Here is a 27,670-nt window from a genome sequence, read left to right as displayed (position 1 = left end):
ACAGAGTGATCTAGGAATAATGGTGCATAGTTCCCTGAAAGTGGAACCTCATGTGTATAGGATGGTGAAGAAAGCTTTTGTTATGCTGGACTTTATAAATCAGAGCAGTGAGTATAGGAGTTGGGATGTAATGTCAAAATTGTACAAGGCATAGGTGAGGCCAAACTTGGAGTTTTGTGTACAATTCTGTCACCGAATTATAGGAAAGTTGTCACCAAAATAGATGGAGTACAGAGGAGATTTACTAGAATGTTACCTGTGTTTCAGCACCTAAGTTACAGAGAAAGGTTGAACAAGTTAGGTCTTTATTCCTTGGAGCGTAGAAGGGTGAGAGGGGAATTGAGAGATGTATTTAATATTATAAGTGGGATAGGTAGAGTTGACGTAGATAGGCATTATCCATTGAGTGTATGGGAGATTCGAACAAGAGGACATGAGTTGAGAGTTAACAGGCAAAACTTTATGGGCAACACGTCTTTACTCAGAGAGTGGTAGCTGTGTGGAACGAGCTTCCAGTAGAAGTGGTAGAGGCAGGTTTGATTCTGTCATTTAAAAGAAGTATAGATAGATTTTGTACAGAAATTGAAATGAGAGTTCTGAGCTGAGTGCAGGTAGGTGGAGCTAGGTGAGAGTAAGCTTTCGGCACGGACTAGCAGTGTCGGAATGGCCTGTTTCCGTGCTGTAATTGTTATATGGCTATATGGTTGTATTAGTTTTACTGCACACTCTACCAACAGTCCGTGTCGATCCCGAAACAAATCCATTCTCTCACCGTAGAACTTTCTCTCTCTCCAAAATGCCCCGATATACCCACTCTCTCCCCACAGCCCTTTTCAGTCCGTCAATTCATACCAATGCCCACTCCCTTTAGCAACTCGTGTGTGACCACAAACTAATCCCACTGCACACAACCTTCCCGCAGCCTGTGCCAGTCCCCAAAATCAATCCACTGCCCACTCGCTTCCCGCAGCCTGTATCAATCCGACGACCCTTTTTCTCTCAGAAAAATGCAAGATCCCAAATCTCACCCGTCTTTGCATTTTCCAATCCAATATGAAATGCCTTTGTCGCGGTCAGCTTTGACAACAAAATTCTGTAAAATTAAATTGCTATCATTATCGATTGAATTTGAGTAAAATTTAAAGAGCATCCCTTTCTGTTTGACCCCTGGAGAATTTGAAGAGCTTGTATTGAAGGAGCTGAATTCTCTGTCTCACCACAGGAGAATGTGATGGCACGGTATGGAGGGAGCCTCACTCTGTGTCTGAACCCGGGAGTGTGTGATGTGACCGTGTGGAGGGAGCTTCACTCTGTGTCTGACCCCGGGAGTGTGTGATGGGACGGTGTGGAGGGAGATTCACTCTGTGTCTGACCCCGGGAGTGTGTGATGGGACGGTGTGGAGGGAGCTTCGCTCAGTTCTAGATATATCTTCAGTCGATCTGACACGTACCTCTTCTTCGGCTGAATTTATTTCAAGAAGTTTAGAATGAGAGTCCGAACAATACAGCCTCGCTTTATCGTAGGAAAATTTAAAGGTGGATATAAAATAACAGCCGCCTTCATTTCCGATCCAGTACTGGGAACAATTTTGCTCTGGAAAATAGGAAGAAGAAACAGTGAATCTCCCTGCGTACGGTCTATTGCATCCGCTGTGAGTCAAACATCGAAAGAGGATCCCTCCTCGCCGTCCCATCAGACACAACTGATCAAGTACAGAATGAAACCGCCTACTCACCGATCCCTTGACACACTCCCATGTCAAACACAGAAAGGCGATCCCTCCTCACCGTCTCATCACACACTCCCGTAGTCAGACACAGAGTGAAGCTCCCACCATACCGTCCGATCGCACATTCCCGGGGTCAAACACAGAAAGGAGCTCTCTCCACATCGTTCCATTACACACTTCCGGTGTCAGACACTGTGGAACTTCATATATCGCATACTCCAGGGGGCAGACACTGCATGAATCTCCCTCCACACTGTCCCATCACACAATCCTTGGGTCGGTCACAGTGCTGCTCCACCAGACCGTCCCAGCACACACTCCTGTTAGAAGCAGAGTGAAGCTTCCTACACACCGTCCAATCACATACTCCTGTAGTCAGACCCCGAGTGAAACTCCCTCCACACGGTCACGTCACGCACTCGCGGGTTCAGACACAGAGTGTATCTCCCTCCACACTGCCCCATCACACACTCCAGGGGTCAGCTATAAGTGATGATCCCTCCATAGCATTCCATCACACGCACACTGTGTCATTCACAAAGTGAAGCTCCTTCCACATCACCCTGCCACAGTCGACAGAGTTCAGACGCAGAGTGACACTCCCTCCGTACAGTCCCATCACACACTCCCGGGGTCAGACGCAGAGTGACACTCCCTCCATACAGTCCCATCACACACTCCCGGGGTCAGACGCAGAGTGACTCTCCCTCCATACAGTCCCATCACACTCCCAGGGGTCAGACGCAGAGTGACACTCCCTCCATACAGTCCCATCACACACTCCCGGGGTCAGACACAGAGTGACACTCCCTCCACACTGCCCCATCACACTCCCGGGGTCAGACACAGAGTGACACTACCTCCATACAGTCCCATCACACACTCCCGGGGTCAGACACAGAGTGACACTCCCTCCATACCGTCCCATCACACTCCCAGGGGTCAGACACAGAGTGACACTCCCTCCATACCGTCCCATCACACTCCCAGGGGTCAGACACAGAGTGACACTCCCTCCATACCGTCCCATCACACTCCCAGGGGTCAGACACAGAGTGACACTCCCTCCACACCGTCCCATCACACACTCCCAGGGTCAGACACAGAGTGACACTCCCTCCATACAGTCCCATGTCACACTCCCGGGGTCAGACACAGAGTGACACTCCCTCCATACAGTCCCATGTCACACTCCCGGGGTCAGACACAGAGTGACACTCCCTCCATACCGTCCCATCACACACTCCCGGGGTCAGACACAGAGTGACACTCCCTCCATACAGTCCCATCACACTCCCGGGGTCAGACACAGAGTGACACTCCCTCCATACAGTCCCATGTCACACTCCCGGGGTCAGACACAGAGTGACACTCCCTCCATACAGTCCCATCACACTCCCGGGGTGAGACACAGAGTGACACTCCCGCCATACAGTCCCATCACACTCCCAGGGGTTTCACCCAGTGTGAGCTCCTTATTGCACTGTCCCATCAGTCACTTCCGGTAAAAGACAGAGTGATGTTCCCTCCTCACTGTCCCAATGCTCATTCCTGCGGTTAGACACAGACTGATGCTCCCTGCAGAACATCGCATCGCAAACACACTGTGTCAGACAGAGAGTAAAGCTCACTCCACACTGCCCATCACACACTCTCGGGGTCAGACACAGGGTGAGACTTCATCGAAACTGCTCCATTATACGTTCCCGGGGTCAAATACAAACTACCCTCGCACCCTTCTATCACATATTCCCGTCGTCAGAATTAAACTGAAGCTCGTTCCTGAGGGACAGGCAGAAATAGAATTTCACTCCCTACCGTACCGCCACACACTCCCGGGGTGAGGCTTATGAATTAGCTTCCTCCGCAAATTTCCAATCACGCAACCCGTTGCCAGACACTGAGGGACTCTCCTTTAGCACTGTCCCATCACAGAATCCAGGATTAAACATACAGTGGAAATCCCTTATACTATTACATCATACACACCCGGGGTCAGACACAGAGTGAAGCTCTCTCTTGCTACGGCCCCATCACACACTCATGGATTCAGACTGCACGCTGCTTACTGTCAAATCACACGCTCTTACGAATAGACACAGAGTGAATCTCCCTCCACACCGTCCCACCACACACTCCGAGATAAGACACAGAGTGAATCTACCTCCGCACCATCCCATGACACACACCCGGGGTCAGATACAGAGTGAATCTCCCTCCACACCGTCCCATCACACACTCCCGAGATCAGACACAGAGTGTATCTCCCTCCAATCCATTCCATCACACACTCCCGAGTTCAGAATCGCAATGAAACTACCTCGGCACCGTCCCATCACAGGCACCCGGTGTCAGTTATAGAGTGAAGGTCCCTGCAGAACATTCAATCACACACTTTCTGATTGGGCAGACACAAATTTGGGTTCCATCCACAACGTCACGTCACACACTCTCAGGGACAGATGAAGAATGAAGCTATTGTCTGACGATCCCATTATACTTTCCAGGTGTCAAAAACACAGAGTGAGTCTCCTACCACACTGTCCCATCACACAAGAACGTGGTCAGTCTCAGACTGAAGCTTACTCTCCACCACACTATCACACACTCCTCGGGTCAAACATGCTCACTGCATGCTCTCCCATCACGAGGTCTTGCGGACAAAAACTGAGTGAGCCTCCCTCCACACTAACCCAACACACTCCCCGTGGTCAGATAGGAAATGAAACACACTCTGCACGATCCCGCCGCATGCTCCCGTGGTCATACACAGTATGATGCTCCTTCTACCCGGTGACATCAAATAACACAGGGGTCAGAGAAGGGGCGATGCTCACCCCCCCCCAACACCGTCCAATCACACACTACAGTGGTCAGACACAGAGGGAAGCTGCCCCCACACCGTCCCATCATACAGTCCCGAGACTATCACAGTGTAAATCTCCCTCCTTACACCCTCCTTACATCACACACCTCCTGGCGAGTCACAGAGTGAAGATCTCTCACAACCGTCCCATCAAGCTCAGCTGTTCTCATGCACAAAGCGCAGTTCCACCCCTTGCTCTCCCATGACACACTGACGGGTTCAGAGTCGCTCCACAACATTCAATCACACAATCCGGTGATACATAGAATGAACGTCCCTCTGCACTGTCCCCTCACACAGTCCCGGAGTCAGACACAGACGCTGTCTCTCTACGATCCCATTACTCACTCCGGGAGTCAGTCACAGAGTGAAGCTCCTTCCACACTGTCCCATCACACGCACCCAGATTAAGACGCAGAGTGATGTTCCCTCTGTTCCGTCCCATTCCTCACTCTGGGATTCAGACACAGATGAAAGCTGTCACTACGCGATCCCGTCACACACTCCCGGATGCAGACTCATAGCGAAGCCCCCGCTGCACCGTCCCGTCGAACACTCCCGGATTCAGAGTGATACGCTCTCTCCACGGTGCCAAACCACACTTCAGGGGACAGACACCCTCCACGCAGCCCCATAACACACTCACCGGGTCAAACACAAAGTGAATGATCCTCCACACCATCTCATCACACACTCCCGATGTCAAGCACACAGTAACGCTTCGTCTCTCCATGCCTGCCCTGTGATGAGGAGCGGGTGAAAGAGGGGGATGATGTCTCACCTCTTCTGCTGGTCAACAATTCACAGATTTGAGCCTTGGTTTCGTTGACAGATCTGTACTTCGTTTCCATCTCAGTGAACTGTTGACGGAGATCGCTGTTCATTCGTTTAAGAGACTGACGAATCTGTGACACTGAGAGAGACGGTGATGGATGGTTAGCGTTTACAGTGCCACGTGAGTCAGCGTCACGCTACCGACCGAGTCACAGAGAGTGTTGTGTCAGTGTCACAGTGAAGGGTGTCACAGTGAAGGATATGCTGGTGGCACAGTGAGAGGCGTCGGCGTCACCTTGAGACAGAGAGGCAAACATATTGATCCCGACGGAAACTGGGTAATCCCGAGGGAAATGAGAGGCGTGTCTGTGTCAAGTTGAGGGTTATATCAATGTCCCGGTGAAGATTTAGTTCATGTTACAATGGGGGTCAACATAAGTATCCTGTCGGTCAATCCGAGTTGCGGTGAGGAACGTGTCGGTGTCACTGTGACAGGTGTTTAGGTGTCCTGGCCCGAGTTGTGCCGGGTCACAATGAAGTGTTTCTCGATGTCACGGCGTGAGAAATCTCAGAGTGAGGAGCGTGGAGATGTCACCGTGGGTGGAGTATCTGTGTCATGGTCTGGGGTGTGCTGGTCTCAAAGAGAGGGGTGTGTCTGTGTCATGGTGAGAGGCATGTGATGGCGACGATGGGTGTGACAGTGTCACGCTGAGGTATGCATCGACGTCACGGGGTGTAATACGTAGGTTTTGCTGTGAATTTCGGAGTCGCTATCGCGGTGAGGGGTTTACCTGTGTCAGGGTGAGGTGTGGATAATTGTCTCAGTGAGCGGTGCATCGGCGGTATGTTGAGGGGCGATACCGTCTCGGTAAGGGGAGTTACAGTGAAGCGTGAGTCCTTGTCACGGTGCGGAGCTGGACGGGTCAGGTTGAGGAGCTTATGGATGTCACAGTGAGTGGTGTCTCAGTGTCACAGTAAAGGGGTGTGGGTGTCCCTGCGGTGTTTTACAAAAACAATTTATTTACAACCTGCCTCCATTTGGGTCGAGAGCCGGCAACAATCACGGTAATGGCGGACGTAACTGGGCGGAGTAGGCAGATCCTCCGGTTCGATCTATTTCCGATGTTCACTTTCAGTGTGTGTGTGTGAATTCAGCCGTGTCCCCCACTGGGATTCCCTTCCACCCACCAGCCGCGGTCTCTCCTTCCACCACGATCACCCCCTCCCTCTCGCATTCTCAGTTACATTGAGCCTCATCGCTGAGAGTCCAAATCCCTTGAATTCCCAGGGCCGACAAGCGTCTCTCTGATTCCAGAGATTTTGTCACCTCTCCCGAATGTGATCGATTAAGTTGGAGCCGTGGGTGTTTGACCGGGTCCCTGAGGGGAGGCTTATCCAGAAGATTATGATGCATGGGATCCACGGGGAATTGACCGTCTGGATTCAGAGTTTATTATTTTTCGGCGTCACGGTGAGATGGGAGTCGGTGTCACGGTGGGAGCTGTGTCCCTGTCAAGGTGAGGGTAGTGTCAGATTCACCGTGAGGGGCGTGACAGTGTCACCATGAAGTACGTGTTGTGACAGGTTGAGCGCTGAGTCCGTGTCATTGTGAGGTTTTACACTCACGTATCATTCCACTCTGTTAGTTTACGGTCCGACTCCAACCGGAGTCCGTTCGACTCACCATGGATCGACAGCCCGACCACTATCGCGACGAGGACGATCGTAACTAGGCAGAGTAGGCAGATCTTACCGTCCGGTATACTTCCGGTTTTCTCGTTCGGCTCCTGTTTATGGGGACCTGTGGAGGGACCATTCAGATAAACAGAAGGAGAAGATGGTGAGAGTGAGAGGGGAGCGATGGGGGGGAAATGTGAGAGAATGGGGCAGAGGAAACGGGAAGAGAATGGAGACGTGGAATGGTCGCGTGAGAAGAGGAAGCGATGTTATGAGTGAAGGGTGTTTGGGATGTGTGAGAAAGACAGCGAAATAGTGGAGAAGAGAGGGGGATGAGGGGAGAAAAAAGTGGGAGAGAGAGGGTGAAGAGACAATGGAGCGAGAGAGAGGGGGTGCGAAAGAGCGGAATGAGAGATTGTCACGGTTTTATTATTTTTCGTAGCTGTATTATTTTTTGCCCGCTTTGTTCCTTTTTCACGCATGAGATAAATGACGGTCTTGTGGGGATTATCATGTTGTGGGGATCTTCGTGGATTCCATTGTCTTTCTTTGTTTTGTGGCTGCTGGCAAGGTGATGGTTAGCGCAGCGCTTTACAGTACCAGCAACCCGGGTTCAATTCCCGCCGTTGCCTGCAAGGACTTTCCAATTTCTCCCCACAAGCAAGTGGATTTCCCCCGGGCGCTCTGGTTTCCTCCCACAGTTCAAAGACATACCGGTAAGTTGGTTATTTGGTTATTGTAAATTGAACAGTCATTAGAAAACGGAATAATTCGGAGAATTGTTGAGCAGCGCGGCCTGAATGGCCGGAAGTGCCTGTTCCGAAATGTGTTTCAATTAAAAATAAAACAAATTATTGTTTGAGAAAAAAGGGAAAAGATGGTGGGAAAAGGTATACAACTACACCCGGACTATCCGGTGTTTGTGATGGGTGTGATTGACCTGGATGAAAATAGAGATGGATGGGTGTAAAATCTCAGAAGACACAAAGATTGGTGATGTTGTGGACAGTGCGGAATATCGCCAAGAATTCGGTGGGGTCTGGATGAGTTGTAGATCTGGGTGGAAAATGGCAAACGGGGTTTAGCTCAGGTAAGTGTGAGGTATTTTCCTTGGGGGCATTAAATGTGAAGGGACAGGAAACGGTTAAAGACAGAACCATTAATTCTCGACAGGAAAAGGGATCTCGGATTAATCACGCCGTTCAATGGAGAGATAAAGAGTTAACTGTAGACGGGCCTTTGGCAAAGTCTCTCTCATGGGAGATCCATTCACAAGATTGTGATGACTGGGATTCACAGTGAATTGGGAATTTGGATTCCGTACTGGCTTGTCCACAGAACCCAAAGGCCGGCGGACGTCCGTGACTGGTTGTGTTACCCACGGGACCTCTAATGTCTGTGGTCAAGACTTGTGAGAATCTGGGCATTTAACAAGGCGTTGTGTGACAGCAAAGACCTTGACATCCTTCCGATAACGGGGTGACCAGAACTGTATTCAATACGCTTGATTCATGCTGACTAGAAATTTTTGTAAAGTTGCTTTATAACAGCCGGACTTTTAAACTCAGTGCCCCAACTAATAATGGCAGGAATGTCATTCTGAGCCATCCTATCAGAAACCATGGCATGAATAGTGGCATTGGACTATAAGATCCCTCTGGTAAAAACACATTTAGTGTTTTGGCTTTAGTAGAGAGCTATCTCTGAGCATTTCGACTACCAAAGTGCAACATCTTACGTTTGTCCCGGTTAAACACCATCTGCCATTCCTCCGTCCCATATCAGAAACTGATCCGTGTCCTACGGAATTGAATGCAGGTCCTCTAAGCGATCCACAACACCCATCAACCTATCATCTACAAACATACCAAACCACCCACCTATATTGTCATCCAGATAGTTTGTATATATAACCATGTAACAGTTACAGCACGGAAACAGGCCCTCACGGCCCTTCTAGTCCATGTCGAACGATTACACTCACCTATTCCCACAGACCGGCACTCAGCCTATATCGCTCCATTCCTTTCCTATCCATTTTTTAAAGTCACAATAATGAACCTGTTTCCACCACTTCTACAGGGCGTTAGTTCCACACAGCTACCACTCTCTGTGTAAACAGGTCCCCTCTCGTGTTACCACTAAACTTTTGCCCCTTAACTCTTAATTTATGTCCTCTTATTTGAATCTCCGCTACTCTAAATGGAAAAGGCGTATCCACGTCAACTCTATCATTCCACTTCATAATTTTAAATACCTCTGTCAAGACCCGCCTCAACCTTCTCCGCTACGAATAATAAAGACCTAACTTGTTCAACATTTCTCTGTAAGTTAAGTGCTGAAACCCAGTTAACATTCCAGTAAATCTCCTCAGTACTCTCTCTATTTTGTTGACATCTTTCCTAAAATTCGGTATCCGGAACTGTACACAATACTACAAATTTGGCGTCACCAATGCCTTGTACAATTTTAACATTACATTTCAACTCCTATACACATTGCTTTGATTTATAAAGACCAGCATACCAAAAGCTTTCTTCGCCACCCTTTCCACATGCGATTCCACTTTCAGGAAACTATGCACCATTACTCCCAGATCACTCTGTTCTACTGCATTCCTCAATGCCCTACCATTTACCATGTATGTCATTTTTTGATTAGCCCTACCAAAATATAGCACCTCACACTTATCAGCATTAAACTCCATCTGCCATTTTTCAGCCCACTCTTCTGACTGGCCTAAATCTCTCTGCAAGCTTCGAAAATCTACTTCATTATCCACAACGCCACCTTTCTTAGAATCATCTAAATACGTACTAATCCAATTTAGCACCCCATCATCAAGATCATTAATGTATTTGACAAACAACATTGGATCCAGTACAGATCCCTGAGGCACACCACTAGTCACCGGCCTCTGAACTGGCAAACAGTTATCCACCACTACTCTCTGGCATCTCCCATCCAGCCACTGTTGAATGCATTTTACTACTTCAATATTAATTGGTAACAGCTGAACCTTCCTAACTAACCATCCATGTGTAAACCTGCCAAGGCCTTACTGAATTCCATACAGACAACATCCACTGCTTTACCCTCGTCAACTTTCCTAGTAACCACTTCAAAAAATCTCAGAAGATTGGGCAAAATCTTATTTTGACCTCCACACATAAACTCGTGTTGATTCTTGCTAAATAGGCCCTGTCTATACAGATAATTAGATGTAATCCAGATATGCATAGAGACATTGCAGTGCAGGCAGACAATAAGATTCAAGAGCAACGGAGAGGAAGATCTGATGTCAAGCGTTCTTCTTATCGTGTTGGAGATCCGTTCAATAGTCTGATTACTGTAGTGTAGAAACAGTCCTTGAGTCTCCTGATACATGATTTCGCATTTTCCCTCCGATGGGAGGGTGCAGAAGATTGAATGTTTGGGGACCTTTGATGATGCTGGGTACTTTATCGGAGCAGCAGTATGTGTAGTGAGAGTTCATGGCGGGGAGGCTGGTTTCGGAGCTGGGCTCAGCTCTTTCCTCAACGCTCTTTAGTTTCTTGCGGTCATGTGCAGAGCAGTGTTTATATCTTTAGTGAGGAACCAGGGCGTTTCATGAGAACAGGTTGGTAGACATGGTGAGCAGAGAAGAAAATAAAACATTTTATATTTTCACTTGGTAGACTACTCTGTGTAAAGGTGTGTGTCCCAGGGGAATTTGACTGACCTATATGTCCAGATTGATAGCTATAATGGACGCTATTTAAGCCCCGTATCAAGATCACAGATGGTAGATCACCCTGGAAGACGGGAGAGAGGAATGTTGGGGGAGATTATAGAACGTAGGGACCCAGGGCTAGAGGTATACTGTTCCCTGAAAGTGGAATCACAGGTAGACAGGGACCCTGGGGAGTGTTGCAGAGCAGAGGGACCCAGGGGTTCAGGGACACGGTTCTCTGAAAGTGCAGTCACAGGTAGACAGGGCGTTGAAGTTAGCACCTGTCGCGCCGCCCTCCATTCGTCAGGGCAATGAGTACAGGAGTAGGGAGGTCATGTTGGAATTGTACAAGACGTCAGTGAAGCCACACTTTGAGTAGTCTTCCTCTGGATAAGATGCCACTGAGCTAGAGACAGTGCAGAGGAGATACACGAGGATAGTTCAAGGACTGAGTTATGGAAATATGTCAGGCAGTTTGGGATTTTATGCCTCGGATCGCAGAGGTGTAAGATAAAGAAGGAGAGATATATAGCCTGTAAGGCAACAGGGAGGAAATGAGATGCTTGAGGAGTATTAAAAGAATAAAAAATACTTAAGAAAGAAATCAGGAGGGATAATATAATAGAAGAGGTTACTTTGGCAGTCAGGGTGAAGGTAATCCTAACAGCTTCTACAGATATGTTAAGAGCAAAAGGATAGTAAGGGATAAAATTGGTCCTCTCAAAGAGCCAAGTGGTCAGCTCTGTATGGAAACAAAATAAATGGGAGAGATATTATTTTTTTTCATCTGTATTTACTATGGAAACTGGAATGGAGTCTATGGAAACAAGGCAAACAAGTAGGGAGGCCATGGTACTTATACAGATTAAAGAGGAGGAGGTTCTTGCTGTATTAAGGCAAATCAGAGTAGATAAATCCCCAGGACCTGACAGGGAATTCCCTCGGACCTTGAAGGGAACTCGTTTTGAAATTGCAGGGGCTCGAGCAGAAATATTTAAAATGTCGATTTCCACGGGTCAGGTGCCGGAGGATTGGAGGATAGCTCATGTAGTTCCGTTGTTTAAAAAAGGCTCAAAAAGTAAGCCGAGGAATCATAGGCCGGTAGGTTTGGCAAATTGAATCAGCAAATCTGTAGTTGATACAAAGATTGGAGGTATAGTGGACAGTGAGGAAGGTTTTCAAAGCTTGCAGGAGGATTTGGAGCCGTAGGAGAAATGGGTTGAATAATGGCAGAAGGAGTTTAATACAGACAAGTGTGAGGCATTGTACTTCGGAAGGTCAAATCAAGGTGGAATATACAAGGTAAATGGTATGGCACTGTGGAGTGCAGTAAAACAGAGGTATCTGGGAGTGCAGGTACGTGATTCCCTAAAAGTGGTTTTACAAGTAGATAGGGTTGTAAAGAAAGCTTTTGGTATATTGGCCATAATAAATCAAAGTATTGAGTATTAGACCTGCAATGTAATGGTGAGATTATGTAAGACATCGGTTAGACCGAATTTGAAGTATTGTGTGCAGTATTGGTCACCTAATTACAGGAAGGATATTAAAAAGGTTGTAAAAGTGCTGAGAAGTTTTACAACGATTTTGCCGGGACTTGAGAAACTGAGTTACACAGAAAGGTTGAATAGGTTAGGACTATGTACCCTGGAGCGTAGGAAAATGAGGGGTGATTTGATTGAGGTGTATAAAATTATGCTGGGTATAGGTGGAGTGAATGCAAGTTAAGCTTTTTTTTGACTGAGGCCAGTGGAGAGAAAAAAAAACAGAGGTCGTGGGTTAAGGGTGAAGGGGGAAAAGTTTAAAGGGAACTTTGGGGGAGAGGGCTTCTTCACGCAGAGAGTGGTCCGTCTGTAGGATGAACTGCCAGAGGAAGTGGTCGAAGCAGATTCATTAGAACCAGAACGCTTGTACGTAAAACACGTGACCACCTCAGTGATGTCATTATTGTGAACTCTGACCTGCCGGTGTAGCCACTGACATTTCGGCAGGTCCCGATGCAATAGGAGGATCTTCATTCTCTTCTAAGTGACGTTCGTCTTTCGGAAGTTCCAGCATTTTGTAGGTGGAGTTCAGACCGTCTGAGAGAGAATGAGTGGGAGAGAGAAGTAAAAGGAGGAGAGACCGGTAGAGGAAGTACATTGCCCATAGGCGGCGGCAGCAGAGCTTTACGAATTGCGATTTCACGTAGGTGTGCGGCGCTTATTTACAAAGGGGGCTTCGAGAGCGCTAGTCCATTGTACTTGGTCTGTCAGTGGCTATATCCGGAGCACCAGTCGTGAGTTGGATAGCAGGGAAGGTTCAGGCTTAAAAGGGAGATACTGCCTAGCGGAGCTCTCATCAAAGGAGCGGTTGTCAAAGGAGTGATCTGAGACAGAGCGGTAGGGCTTTGCTTCATTCGGGGTTCGGTGATGACGGGTCATAGAACCATAGAACATTACAGCACAGAGACAGGCCTTTTGGCCCTTACTGGCTGTGCCGAACTATTTTTCTGCCTAGATTCGGAACAAGAATGTACCGGGAGAGCACCTAAGGATTTCCAGCGCAAGGACATTCTGAGATCTCGGGTGAAAAGTAAGGCCAGACTGCGCAGGCGCGTGCTTCCGCCAGTTGAGGGCGAACAGTTTAAAAAGAAGGCAGCCATATCCAGCGGGCAGCGTTTGGAGCGGCCAGCGGAGTGAGAGGCAGCAGAGTGAAAGGGCTTGGGCTCCACGGGCTTCGGCGGTAACGGGACGAGGTGATGCAGTTGTTGATTGCAAAAGGACGTAGTAAGTGGTGAGGTCAGTTCACTGTGGTCCGTGTCAGATGTGGGAGGTCCTGGAGTCTCCCGGCGTCCCGGCAGGCCACATCTGCACTCGGTGCATCGAAATGCAACTCCTAAGCGTCAGCGAGAGTGAGGAGGTGACAGAGAGCAGTTACACACAGGTGGTCACTCCGGGACCACGGTGTACAGAGAAATGGGTCACAGTCGGAAGAGGGACGGGGAAGAGTCAGGTACTAGAGAGTACCCCTGTGGCTATACCCCTTGACAATAAATACTCCTGTTTGAGTACTGTTAGGGGTACAGCCTACCTGGGGGAAGCGACAGTGGCCGTGCCTCTGCAACAGAGTCTGTCCCTGTGTCTCAGAAGGCTGGGAAATGAAGAAGAAGGCAGTAGTGATAGGGGACTCCATAGTCAGGGGATTGACAGGCGATTCTGTGAACGCAGGAAAGAAACTCGGATGGTAGTTTGCCTCCCATGTGCCAGGGTCCGGGATGTTTCTGATCGCGTCCAAGATATCCTGCGGTGGGAGGGAAAACAGCCAGAGGTCGTGGTACATATTGGTACCAATGACATTGGTAGGAAAAGGGAAGAGGTCCTGAATGAAGACTACAGGGAGTTAGGAAGGAAGTTAAAATGCAGGGTCTCAATGGCAGTAATCTCGGGATTACTCTCTGTGCCACTCGACAGTGAGAATAGGAATAGAATGAGTTTGAGCATGAATTTAGAATAGAATGATTCAATGAGTGTCCACGGACTCAGTCTGGGTGGAAGTCAGAAATAGGAAGGGATCAATCACTCCGCTGGGAGTAATCTATTGGCCCCCAAATAGCCCTCGGGACACCGATGACAGATAAATAGGCAGATTTTAGATTGGAACAGGAAATACGTGGTAGCAGTTATAGGTGATTTCAACTTCCCTCATATTGACCGGCACCTCCTGAGTGCAGGGGAATAGATGGAGCTGAATTGGTCAGGTGTGTTCAAGAGGATTCCTGGCCCAGTATGTGGATCAGTCGACGAGAGGAGAGGCTATACCGGATCTAGTTCTGGTTAATGAACCTGGTCAGGTGACAGACCACTTGGTGGGGAAGCATTTTGGTGAGACTGACCACAACTCCCTTAGCTTCAGCATAGCTATGGAGAGGGATAAAATCAGACGAAACGGTAAAGTGCTTAACTGTGGAAGGGTTAACTTTGAAGGGATGAGGCAGGATCTAGCGAGAGTAAATTGGAACCAGATGTTCAAAGTGGAAAGCACAAAAGTAATGTGGGAGAAGTTTAGGGACCACTTGAGCTGAGTTCAGGATAGGTTTGTCCCACTGAGGCAAGGGAAAAATGGCAGGAAAAGGGAACCGTGGCGATGAAACACGTGTAGCAACTCGTCATGAGGAAAAAGGAAGCATATGTTAGATATCAGAAGCAGGAAATAGGGGAGGCTTATAAGAAATATATTGTCGCCAGCAAGGAGCCTAAAGAAAGGACTTAGGAGAGCTCGAAGGGGGCATGAAGACTTAGCATGTAGGATTAAGGAGAACCCCAAGGCGTTCTATGCGTAAATGAAGAATAGGAGGATGACGAGAACGAAGGTGGGACCGCTAAAGGATAAAGAGGGCAACATGTGCCTGAAGGCGTAGGAGGTTGGTGAGGTCCTAAATGAACACTTTGCTTCATTATTCACAAGTGAAAAGGAACTTGATCAGGATGAGGTCGAAGAAGAGCGGCCCTGTGTGCTGGACAATGTGGAGATTAGGGAAGAAGAAGTGCTGGATCTTCTAAAAACATTAAGGTTGATAAATCCCCAGGGCCAGATATGGTACACCCCAGGTTGTTGTGGGAATTGAGAGAAGAGATCGCAGGAGCATTAGTTATGATCTTTGATTCCTCTTTGGCTGCAGGGCAAGTGCCGGAGGACTGGAGAATGGCAAATGTGGTTCCCTTGTTTAAAAAAGGTAATAGGGAGAAACCTGGGAACTATAGACGGGTGAGTCTTATGTCGGTGAGTCTTACGTCGGTGGTATGCAAACTACTGGAAAGGATTCTTAAGGATAGGATCCAGGAGCATTTGGAGACGTGCAGTCTACTCATGTATTTGAGATTTATATAAATGACCTGGATGAAGAGGTGGAAGGATGGATGAGTAAGTTTGCGGATGACACGAAGATTGGAGGAGTTGTGGATGGAGCTGCAGGTGGTCGAAGGTTACAAGAGGATATAGACAGGCTGCAGAGCTGGGTAGAAAAAAATGGCAGATGGAGTTCAATCCGGACAGGTGTGACGTGATGCATTTTGGAAGGACAAACCAGAAGACTGAGTACTGGATTAATGGTCAGTTACTTAAGAGTGTGGATGAACAAAGGGACCTTGGGGTTCAAATCCATACATCCCTCAAGGTCGCTGCACAAGTTGATAGAGTAGTTAAGAAGGCTCATGTGATGCTAGGCTTCATTAACAATGGGATTGAGTTCAAGAGATGAGAGGTTACGTTGCAACTCTACAAATCTCTGGTGAGATCGCACTTAAAGTATAGTGTTCAATTATGGTCACCTCATTACATGAAGGATGTGGAAGCTAAGGAGAGGGTGCAGAGGTGATTTACCAGGATGTTGCCTGGTTTGGAGAACAAGTCATATGAAGCAAGGTTAGCAGAGCTGGGACTTTTCTCTTTGGTGCGTAGAAGAATGAGAGGGGACTTGATAGAGGTCTACAAGATTATGAGAGGCATAGATAGAGTGGATAGTTAGTCTCTGTTTCCCAGGGCACCAACTGCAAACACCAGAAGGCATATGTACAAAATTAAGGGAGGGAAGTTTGGGGGAGACGTCAGGGGTAAGTTTTTTACACAGAACTTTGTGAGTGCCTGTAATGACTGGCCAGGGATGCTGGTGGAGGCTGAAACATTAGGGGTATTTAAGGGCCCTTGGTGAGGCACATGGATGACAGAAAAATGGAGGGTTCTGTTGTAGTGTCGGTTTAGTACATTTGTTCAGGATTGTATGGGTCAGCGTAACACAGAGGGCTCAATGGCCTGTACAGTGCTATAATGTTCTATGGTTCTAGAGTCCTACTGACCTGCACCTGGGCCATATCCCTCCAAACCCCTCTCATCCATATACCTGTCCAGGTGTTTCTTAAATGTCAGAAGTTAGCCCGCATTAACCACTTCATCTGGCAGCTCATTCCACACTCCCACCACACTCTGCGTGAAGAAGCCCCCCCCCAATTTTGCCTTTAAACTTTTCCCCTTCACACTTAACCCATGACCTCTTTTTTTCTTTTACTCCCCTAGCCTCATGCGAAAAATCCTGCTTGCATTTACTCTATCTATACCCATCATAATTTTATACACCTGTGTCAAATCATCCCTCATTCTCCTATGCTCCAGGGAATAAAGTCCTAACCTACTCAACCTCTCTCTGTAACTCAATTTCCCAAGTCCCGGCAACACATTGTAAACCTTCTCTGCACTCTTTCAACATTATTAATATCCTTCCTGTAATTACGTGACCAAAAACTGCACACAATTATCCAAATTCGGCCTCGCCAATATCTTATACAATCTCACCATTACATTCCAACTCTAATACTCAGTACTTTGATTTATAAAGGCCAATGTACCAACAGCTCTCTTTACGACCCTATCTACTTGTGACGACACTTTTCGGGAATTATGTAGCTGTATTCATAGATTCTTCTGTTCTACTGCACTCCTCAGTGCCATACCATTTACCTTGTATGTTCCACCTTGATTTGACCTTCCGAAGTACAATACCTCACACTTGTCCGCATTAAATTCCTTCTGCCATTATTCGGCCCATTCCTCCTTCTGGTCCAAATCCCCCTGCAATCTTTGAAAATCTTCCTGACTGTCCACTATACCTCCAATCTTTGTATCATCAGCAGATGTGCTGATTCAATTTGCCACGTTATCATCCAGATCATTGATATTGATGACAAATAACAATGGACCCAGCACTGATCCCTGTGGCACACCACTAGTCACAGGCCTTCACTCAGAGAAGCAATCCTCCACTACCACTCTCTAGCTCTTCAATTGAGCCAATGTCTAATCCAATTTATTACCTCTCTGTGTATATCTAGCGACTGAATCTTCCTAACTAACCTCCCATGCGGAACCACATGGGGCACAGACAAGATGTATACACAGAGTCACTTTTTTTCTGGGCTTACAGTACCACAGACCCGGGTTCAGTCCCGCCACTGACTGCAAGGAGCTGGTCCGTTCTACCCGAGACCGAGTGGGTTTCGTCAAGGTGCTCAAGTTTCCTCCCACAGTCCGGCAGACATAAGGGCTTGTCGGTGAATTGGTGATTGTAGGTTGTACAGTCACTAGGCCAGGATTAAATCGGGGAATTTGTGGGCAGCGCCGTCAGAAGGGCCAGAAGGGCCATTTCCGCGATATTTTTCAATACAATCAAATCAAAATAAACTTTTTAAAACGAGGAGACTCAAGGCTGTTTATAATTTACATATACAACCAGGCTTTCAAGTCTTTGTGATGTGCCTGACTAATTGCGACGAAAATGGAAATAGGTGATTTCTCAAATCGCAGAGGACAAACAGATTGGTGGTGTTGTGGAAAGTGTGGAACATCTCTGATGGATTCAGTGGGATGTGGACCGGTTGTAGATGGGTGGAGAAATGGCACACGGAGTTTACTCCGGGTAAGAGTGAGGTTCTGAGCTCTGGCAAGTCAAATGCGGATTGACAGGAGAAAGTTAACGGCACGACCCCTCCCTATCGACCACATTAATGGGGTTGTCATATAGGTCACCCTATAGTCACCCAGAATTAGAGGAGCAAATCTGCAGGAAACATAAATTTGTGATAGTAGGGGATTTTAAGACAAAGGGTGAAACTCTGTCCACACAATTGCATTACAGATTCACTCTGTGAGACCCAAAGGAAATCTCTCTGCACACCGACGCATCACACTCTCCGTGTTCAGAGGCGATTTTCCTCCACTCCGGCCCATCACACACTCCCACGACCAGACACAGAGTGAAGCTCCCTTACCATCCTCTCAACACATCTCCTGGGCTCAAACACTTAGTGAATACCATCCCCGCCGTCCCATCACCTTCTCACAGAGAGTTAAGCTCCCTCACCATCGTCTCATCACTTCTCCTGGGCTCAAACACATAGTGAATACCATTCACCCTGTTCCATCACCTTCTCACACAGGGTGAAGCTCCCTCCACGACATTTCATTTCAGAATCTTGGAGTCAGTCCCAGAATGAATTTCCCTCCTCACTGTCCAATCACACATTCCTGGGTCACTGTGAAGCTCCCTCCGCACCATCCCATCGCACACTCCCGGGCTCAGACACAAAGTGTATTCTGTCCACGCTGACCCATCACATACTCCCGGGTTCAGACTCAAGTGAAGCTCTGTCCACACCGTCCCATCATTCACTCCCGGGGGTCAGACACAGAGTCAGTGTCCATCTGCACCGTCCCATCACACACTCCCGGGGTCAGACGTAGTGTTAAGCAGTCTCCACACCAATTCATCGCACGCTACAGGGGTCTGACAAGAGTCAATATCGCTCCACACAGTCCCGTTACACATACCCGGTGTCAGAGGCAATCTCCCTCCTCTCCGTCCAATCACGCACATCAGGGTTTGGAGGACTGGAGGATATCTCATGCTGTTCCGTTGTTTAAAAATTGTTTAACAGTCATCCTGTAAATGTGCCGTCGGTAGTAGGTAAATTATTGGAAGGAATACTATGAGATAGGATCTACGTATTTGGATCGACAGGGACTTATCAGGGACAGTCAACATGACTTGGGCGTGAGAGGTCATGTTTAACAAATCTATTAGAGTTTTTCGTGGAGGTTACCAGGAAAGTGGATGAACGGAAGACAATGGATGTTGTCTACAAGGATTTCAGTAAGGCCTCTGACAAGATCCCGCATGGGAAGTCAGTTAGGAAGATTCAGTCGCGAGGTATAAATGGTGAGGTAGTATATTGAATTAGTCATTCGCTCAGTGGAAGAAGGCAGAGAGAGTGATAGTGGAGGATTGTTTACTCTGAGTGGAGGCCTGTGACTAGTGGTGTTCCACAGGGATCAGTGCTGGGTCCATTGTTATTTATTATCTATATCAATGGTCCGGATGATAATGTGGTGAATTGCACCTGCAAATTTGCTGATGATACAAAGATTGGAGGTCCAGTGGTCATTGAGTCTCGGCCCGAAACGTCGTCAGTGCTTCGCCTTATAGATGATGCCTGGCCTGCTACATTCCAAACAGCATTTTGTGTGTGTTGATTGAATTTCCAGCATCTGCAGGTTTCCTCGTGTTTGAAGATGGAGTTTACAAACGGGCAAGTGTGAGGTATTGCAGTTTGGAAGGAAAAAACCATGGTAGAACTTACAAGGTAATTGGCAGGGCACTGAGGAGAGCAGTACACAAGAGGGATCTCGGAATACAGATACAAAATTCCCTCGAAGTGGCGTCTAAAGGAAGAAAGGGTAGTAAAGAAAGCTTTTGGTACATTGGCAATTATAAATCAAAGTATTGAGCAGAAGAGTTGGAATTTTATAGTGAGGTTGTATATAAGGTATTTGTGAGGCCGAATTTGGAGTATTGTGTGCATTTCCGGTCACCAAATAACAGGAAGGATATTAATAGTCTTGAAAGAGTGCAGAGAATGTTTACAAGGACGTACAGACATAGAGCGAATCTCCCTCCACACCGTCCCATAACACGCTGCCGGAGTCAGACACAGAGTGAATCTCCCTCCACAATGTCCCATCACACACTCCCGCGGTCAGTCACAGAGTGAATCTCCCTCCATACCGTCCTATCACACACCCCCGGGGTCAGACACAGAGTGAATCTCCCTCCACACCGTCCCATCACACACTCCCCGGTGTCCGTCACAGAGTGAATCTCCCTCCACACCGTTCCATCACACACTCCCGGGGTCAGACACAGAGTGAATCTCTCTCCACACCGTCCCATCACACACTCCCGGGGTCAGTCACAGAGTGAATCTCCCTCCACACCGTTCCATCACACACTCCCGGGGTTAGTCACTGAGTGAATCTCCCTCCGCACCGTCCCATCACACACTCCCGGGGTCAGAGACAGACAGAAACTCCGTTCCTTCGTCTCTCTGCCCCACTCACCTCGGGAAGGAGACTGTGAGTTCCGTTTTTGTGAATTTCACGTTCACGTAAGTCTCGCAGTTGGCCATCCTGTCGAGGATTATTTGCGTCTCTGAACTCAGAAAGTTGAAGTGAACGTTGACAAAGGAAGCCCGTGTTCCTAGGGGAGTTTGACCGACAGCAACAAACACCAGATCAAGGGCCGATAATGAGAGAGGCCGAGAGCAGAGGAAGGAAGTGCAGGGGAGGAGAGAGAGAGAGAGTAAAAGTTGTCTCAACAAATGAGAGTGGTGGGGGGCAGGAGCAGTGACAGTGGCGTCAAAGTGGGGCAAGGAGAATGAGAGAACGTTAGAGGAGGTCGGAGAGATAGAAATTGTGGAGAAAGGGAGAAAGCAGAGTGAAAGCTGACGGGGGAAGAAAGGGAGGGAGGTAGAGAGAGTGAAAAGGACAGTTAAGCGCATGAAAGGGAAGAGAGAGCGTTGCAAAGAGGGAGGAGGGATGCAGTGAAGGGACGATTGACAGAGATGTGGACGATGGAGTGTGATAAGAAGAGAAGAGGGGAGAAAGGAGTGGAAAAAAGGGGATTAGTGAGGGATGACAGGAGTGAAGAAGGAGTGAACCACAGCTAGATATGTGACACTCATGCAGAGCCTTTAATTTCCTCTCCACCCCCGCCCGCGGTTAGTTCCTGGTTTGATCTTCTGACCCTCCCACTTCTCTGCTCATCACCGGGGAGTCAGACCCTCTCTGCGCGGGAAACCACGACCCCAGGGACAAACAACCAACACCCCACAGAAGTAAGCGAGCCCCCTCTCTCCGAGTGAAATGAACAACTCCTCACAGTCTCTCTCTCTCTCTCTCTCTCTCTCTCTCTCTCTCTCTCTCTCTCTCTCTCTCTCTCTCTCTCTCTTGTCTCTCTCTCAAATGTAAACCAAATTTACACCTGAAGAAGTCGAAAACAGGAGCTTGTATTTTTAGACAGTGCAGTACTTATCAAAGAACACGGACATTTTTCCCTTGAACTTTACAGGAAACCAACTCACGCTGATTGGTATCTGAGGACTCTTGTCACCCATGGGGAACATGATCTGAGGGTTGTCAGTTTTTCAGAGAGGCCTTGAAAACCTGCGGCTACACTGAGCGGGACTTTGTCAAGACAGCAAAGCAATAGCAGGAACGTCAGCCCAAAAGACGGAGTTCAGATTCTTTCTCAAACATCCTGCATCACCCTGAGAATACCCCTTTGTCCTCTCTGCAACCCTAACGTTTTCTCTATTAGTCCACCATTAATGCCTCTATCCCGCTCGAATTTCACTCTTCCAGCTCCATTCCTCTCTTTAAACCCTTCGCTCCCAATGCCTTTCTATCTCACTGTCCTCTTCACTAAGCCCTCTCTTTTTAACCCCCACTCTCTTCACCAACTTCCCACTCGCTCCCGCTCACACTGAACTTTCACCCGTCGGAAATCTGCCCAGGCAAAGCGAGAGAGAGGGGGAGGGGAGAGAGAGAGAGAGAGAGAGAGAGAGAGAGAGAGAAGAGAGAGAGAGAGAGAGAGAGGAGAGAGAGAGAGAGAGAGAGGGAGAGAGAGATGGAGAGAGAGGGAGAGAGAGAGGAGAGGGAGAGAGAGAGGGAGAGGGAGAGAGAGAGAGGGAGAGAGAGAGAGAGAGAGAGAGAGAGAGAGAGAGAGAGAGAGAGAGAGAGAGAGAGAGAGAGAGATGAGAGAGGAGAGAGAGTGTGGAGGAAGAATGAGAGTGTGTTTCGACAGAGGAATTGAGGCTGGTGAGAGAAGGAAAGAGCTACTGAGAGAGAGAGAGATTGCGGCTAGTGTTACGCACCCCGTAACTAGGTGTATAACCAGCAGGGAAAGAAGAATTCTTTGGAGTCTGGTGGTACCAAAATAAAGGTGTTTATTAATAAAAATAAGCAAAAACCATATCAATAATGCAAATATACATATAAAACAAGTTAGCAGTAATAAATCTAAAAGTGTAGGATTAATAATAATAAGCAATAACAAACAAGCTCTATCGATGTCTGGGGTAAATAAATTGTCATAGATGAGTATAAAGTGCAGTGCAGTTCATGCGTGCTGATGTAGTTATGGTTGTTGTGTTGTAATCGTCGGAGAGAGAGGCAGAGCGAGAGAGCAAGATGCAACAGCTAAGGTCAGGCAACCTTCTTTTGCTTTCTTAATCCGTCGTATTGTTATGGTCATTCAGCTATGACCCCTCCGTCCTTCTGCTAGACCGTTCTTCAGTGGTGGGCTCGTCACTCTGGCATGAGTGGACACACACACAAGTCCCCACCGGCCCTTACGTTTACACTGTGAGCTTTACTGACCGATCTCCTGGTTCGGTCTCCGAAGCCCCCACCTTTCTTTTGGGTTCCAACACTGAATCAGTGTCCACTGGCGTGTCTGGAGGGTGTCTCTCCAGACCTGTCTTTTATCCCTACTCACGGGGACTCAGCTATCCATCACTTGTGAATGACTGTGTCCATCAAATAAGGCCAATCCTTCAGGCCACTGAGGAATGTTTATGAGCAGAATAGTAGAAGATGAATAACCATTGCAGAAGTCATAATACAGTAACATCAACAGTCTCTTTCCCTTCTTATCTGTAGCAAATGTTCTTGCCTGGGCTTTATTTCTCTGTCATGGACAGCATAGCAACAGTACTAGTTCGTGTTTCTCGGGGGGGGGGGGATGGTTAACTCTTCACCCCATTGTCCATCTGGTCTGTTTATCACTCATAACACCCCCATCCTTCTGGGAATTTTCACCAGTGGGAAAATTAACTAACAATGCACCAAATTACAGAGTTTAACAAAATACAGAAGTTGACTTAACTACAAGAATAATACAGATACACGTTCAAATTAACATCGAGCAATAACATTATCACTCCCCTTTACATGTTGTATTTTAATATCAAATTCCTGTAACAACAGTCTCCAACTTAGTAACGTCATTTTTTTTATTTATCAGGTTAGCCAAAAAAATACTAATGGGTTGTGATCTAAGCTTAGGTGTATATTATAAAGTGTTGAACCAATAAATGTGTGATTATACTCTGGTACATTACAGAAGTTGGTGCAAATACGAATCTCTATTGTACTTTAAACTTAACATTCAAACAGTCAATCTTCCATGGTGTTTTTATCTTTCACATGCTTTGTCAAATTCCCTCAAAACCAGATCCTGTTATTCAAAGTGGCATTTGGTCAACCTTTGTCCCTTTTCCACTTAACACTCACGTGGTTAGCTTGCTCACCAGTGTGGAATAGGCCGTCAACAGACTCCTTTCACAGGAGCTATCTTATCACCAATGTTTTCCAAACTAAGCCCATTTGCTGAACTTCACACATAATTCGTTAATTTTAAACAAGTCATTAATTTTAACTTCAGGATCTTTCATTCTATTTGCTTTCAGTTTAACAGCGGCAGATGATCTCTCTTGGTCAAAACGACATTTCAAGTTCTGCCTCTCCAAATCACATACTTGATTAACATCAGCAAGTTGTTTATCTTTAGATTTCCAAACAAACTGTAATTGATTCACAGGCACCTTGTTAACAAGCCATTGTTCAGTTAACGGTCCCTTCCATTTTGTCAATCTTTCTAAAACCAATTCAGACTTTAAATTATCTTTATTCAATTTAGGAACAACACCTTTCCCTTCTCCTTCAATAATATTCACATCACCAGCTTTCATCTCATCGTTAACTTTTAACACATCTTCTAACACAAACAACTGAGAATTCCAACTTTCCACTGGTACCAAGGTTAACCCTTTCTTCACTGAACCAAGTCCATCTGACCCAAAAGAACTGCATTCCTTTTCAACTAAATGAGATACCTCAGACTTTTCCTGAGTTTCAATACTAGGTTCAGTACCCGGTGACTCCACAGGTACTTCAACAACCTGAATACTAACAAACGGGACTTCTACCTCTTCCAGGCTTTCAATACCAGTCCCCTTTTCAAACTCTAAATTCCCCTAATCCTTCCAGTTACTCTCTGGGCAACTCCCCTTTGGAGTAAACTCAACCTTGCGGGTTAAAACAACCTCGTCTGCTAACCCAGCAGACTCCCTCAAGGGTAGCGGTATCCTTTGCATCTCGGACAGCCCTTACATCATTATCGGGAACACATTTAAATTCTTCAACAGCAAACAGTTCTGTCAAGTCAGACAGAACATCCGTGTCCAACCCTGGACCATCTCTAACTGCCATATCTGTTTATCATCTTTACTCTGTGCCTCAATAAATTACCTCCTGACTAAGGTTAGATCTACCTCCTCTCCTTTACTCTCTTTCACCCCACTATCCTCCGTTTTACCACCCTCTAACCCGTCTTGCTACAGGGTCGGTAAAAACGTCTCCGACAAATCAACACTGGACTCATTTAAACTGGTTCCATCCTTCACAGACACGGTCCCATTCGAGATAAACTTCTCACGCCCCTATTGTGCTCTATCTACCTTGCCTTCCTCATCGATCTACAGACCGACTCAATGCAACCTGTCGGGATTGCCGTTTTTCCCCTCCTTTCCTGTCTCCTTCTTCAGAGCAAAGCTCTTAGATGCTATATGACCAGCTTTCCCACAATTATAACACGTAAAGCTAGGAACCTTCCTTCCAGACTGCTTTTCCTCCTCCTTACCTTTTCCACTAGCTCCCGGCTTATTCTCTGCCTTAGCCGGTGGGCTTTCTCTACCGTCCCTACTGCCTGTCTGGTAGCTCTTGTATGAGGAAAACTTTGACTTGTGGGTTAAAGCATACTCGTCTGCTAACTTGGCAGTCGCAGACAGAGTCTCTGTCTCCTTCTCATCCAAGTACGTCTTCATACTCTCAGGGATACAACTTTTGAACTGCTCTGTCAGTATTAACTGTAACAGGTTATCATAATCTTCATCAACCCCTTTTGAGGCGCACCAACGCTCACAATATATTTGCATCTCACGGGCAAACTCTAAATACGTGTGGTTCCACGGCTTTCTCAAGTTCCAGAACTTCTGCCGGTACGCGTCTGGGCAGCAACTCGTAACTCCTCAGTACAGCCCTTTTTACTTCCTCATAATTCCTAGACTCATCTATCGGCAATGCCGAATACATTTGCTGAGCCTTCCCCCTAAGTTCGCTCTGTACCGGAACAGCCCATTTTCTCTCAGGCCAGTTCTGATTCACAGCCACTTTCGCAAAATGGAGGAAGAACCTACCGACATCCCATCTCCTCGAATGGAGGTGCCAACTGGATCTCCCGACAACTCTTGAACCCCTCATTTGGGGTCTGCCGCCCGGTCTCTTCCCTGCTGTACCTTTAACCTCTCTATTTCAAGCGCATGCTGCCTCTCTTTCTCCCTTTCCTCCATCTGCCTTTCAGCTTTCTCTTTCCTCCTTTCAGCTTTCCTTTCGTCATCCTCTTTCTCCCTTTCAGCTTTCCTTTCTTCCTCCTCTTTCCTCCTTTCAGCTTTCCTTTCTTCCTCCTCTTTCCCCCTTTCAGCTTTCCTTTCTTCCTCCTCTTTCCCCCTTTCAGCTTGCCTTTCTCCCTCCTCTGCTTCCAGCTTCCTCATCTGAGGTTAATGCTGCCTCTTCTATTCTTCAGCCAGACTTAACTTTTCTATCTCTAACTGAATCTCCCCCTCGGCTGGTTTCCTCTCAGGGAACATGTCCAATACATATGGTGTGAACACACCCTTGGAAATATAATGCATAACTATTTCTCTCTGTATGTCCACCTTTCTCATCGATGATTTCACCTCTGGGTGATCTAATCGTTTCGCAACAATCACCAATTCAGCCTTCCTGGCAACTCTAATGCCCCCGAGTCGGGTCTTTTAAAAATTTGACAATGTCCATCTCTGTTGGTTTCCCGTCTGGATAATCTCACAACCAGATCAGATAAGGGACATTTATCCCGATTCACTGGCCCCCTAATTTGGTAATCAAATCTCGAGACGAGGCCCCAATTTGTTACTTACCCCGTAACTGGGTGTCTAACCAGCAGAGAAAGAATAATTCGTTGGAGTCTGGTGGTACCCAAACTAAATGTGTTCATTAACAAAAGTAAGCAAAAACCATGTCAATAATGCAAATATACATATAAAACAAGTTAGCAGTAATAAACCTAAAAGTGTAGGAATAATAATAACAATAAGCAATAATAAACAAGCTCTATCGATGTCTAGGGGTAAATAAATTGTCATAGAAAAGTACAAAGTTCAGTTCAGTTCATGAGTGCTGATGTAGTTATGGTTGCTGTGTTGTAATTGTTGGAGAGAGAGCGAGAGAGAGAGAGAGAGAGAGAGAGAGAGAGAGAGAGAGAGAGAGAGAGAGAGAGAGCGGGCGAGATGTAAGAGCTACAGTCAGGCAAATATTCACCAGCAACAAACACCAGATCAAGGGCCGATAATGAGAGAGGCCGAGAGCAGGGGAAGGAATTGCGGGGGAGGAGAGAGAGAGTAAAGGTGTTACAGCGATTGTCTCAACAGATCAGAGTGGTGGGGGCAGGAGCAGTGAGAGTGGCGTGAAAGTTGGGGAAGGAGAATGAGGGAACGTTAGGGGAGGTCGGAGAGAGAGAAGTGGGTGAAGGGGGTAGAGGGGGGAGGGGAGTGATAGGAGGTGGCTATAGGTGGGAGTGAATGGGTAGGGAATGTCGAAAGAGCGGGGCAATTTGAGAGCAATTGGGGGAGAGGGCGAAAGCAGAGTGCAAGCTGAGGGGGGAAGAAAGGGTGGGAGGTAGAGAGAGTGAAAACGACAGGTAGGGGGCGATGCGCATGAAAGGGAGGAGAGAGCGCTGCAAAGAAGGAGGAGGGATGTAGTGAAGGGACGATTGACAGAGATGTGGACGATGGAGTGTGATAAGAAGAGAAGAGGGGAGAAAGGAGTAGAAGAAGGGGATTAGTGAGGGATGACAGGAGTGAAGAAAGAGTTAACCACAGCTAGATATGAGACATTTATGCAGAGCCTCTAATGTCCTCTCCACCCCCACCCGCTGGTTCCTGGTTT

At 47.3% G+C, this 27,670-nt stretch overlaps 1 protein-coding gene across 1 annotated transcript; it reads right to left on the bottom strand.

The window, feature by feature from the left end:
• Nucleotides 1-1,024: 1,024 nt before the first annotated feature.
• On the bottom strand, nucleotides 1,025-12,835 carry LOC140720735 (oxidized low-density lipoprotein receptor 1-like). Its single transcript, XM_073035565.1, has 5 exons — nucleotides 12,721-12,835; nucleotides 7,055-7,171; nucleotides 5,378-5,509; nucleotides 1,452-1,594; nucleotides 1,025-1,093 (listed from the first exon to the last, which is right to left on the bottom strand). The coding sequence occupies exons 1-5, from the start codon at nucleotides 12,815-12,817 to the stop codon at nucleotides 1,025-1,027; spliced, it is 558 nt and encodes a 185-aa protein (XP_072891666.1). The 5' UTR covers nucleotides 12,818-12,835.
• Nucleotides 12,836-27,670: the final 14,835 nt, after the last annotated feature.

The sequence above is a fragment of the Hemitrygon akajei genome, unplaced genomic scaffold, assembly GCF_048418815.1.
Source record: "Hemitrygon akajei unplaced genomic scaffold, sHemAka1.3 Scf000046, whole genome shotgun sequence".
Classification (NCBI taxonomy): Eukaryota; Metazoa; Chordata; class Chondrichthyes; order Myliobatiformes; family Dasyatidae; genus Hemitrygon; species Hemitrygon akajei.
The sequence above is the reverse complement of the archived record's forward strand: the minus strand, read 5'-3'. Positions and strand labels throughout refer to the sequence as shown.

Bases quoted from the DNA above. Each gene is read 5' to 3' on its own strand.
- LOC140720735 (XM_073035565.1), bottom strand. From the start codon at position 12,817: ATGCTGGAACTTCCGAAAGACGAACGTCACTTAGAAGAGAATGAAGAT. The intron at 5,510-7,054 runs GTGAGTCGAACG...CGTCTCTCTCAG, and splicing joins GGTCGGGCTGTCGATCCATG to TGTCACAGATTCGTCAGTCT. The intron at 1,595-5,377 runs GTGAGACATCAT...CCTATTTTCCAG, and splicing joins ATTGTTGACCAGCAGAAGAG to AGCAAAATTGTTCCCAGTAC.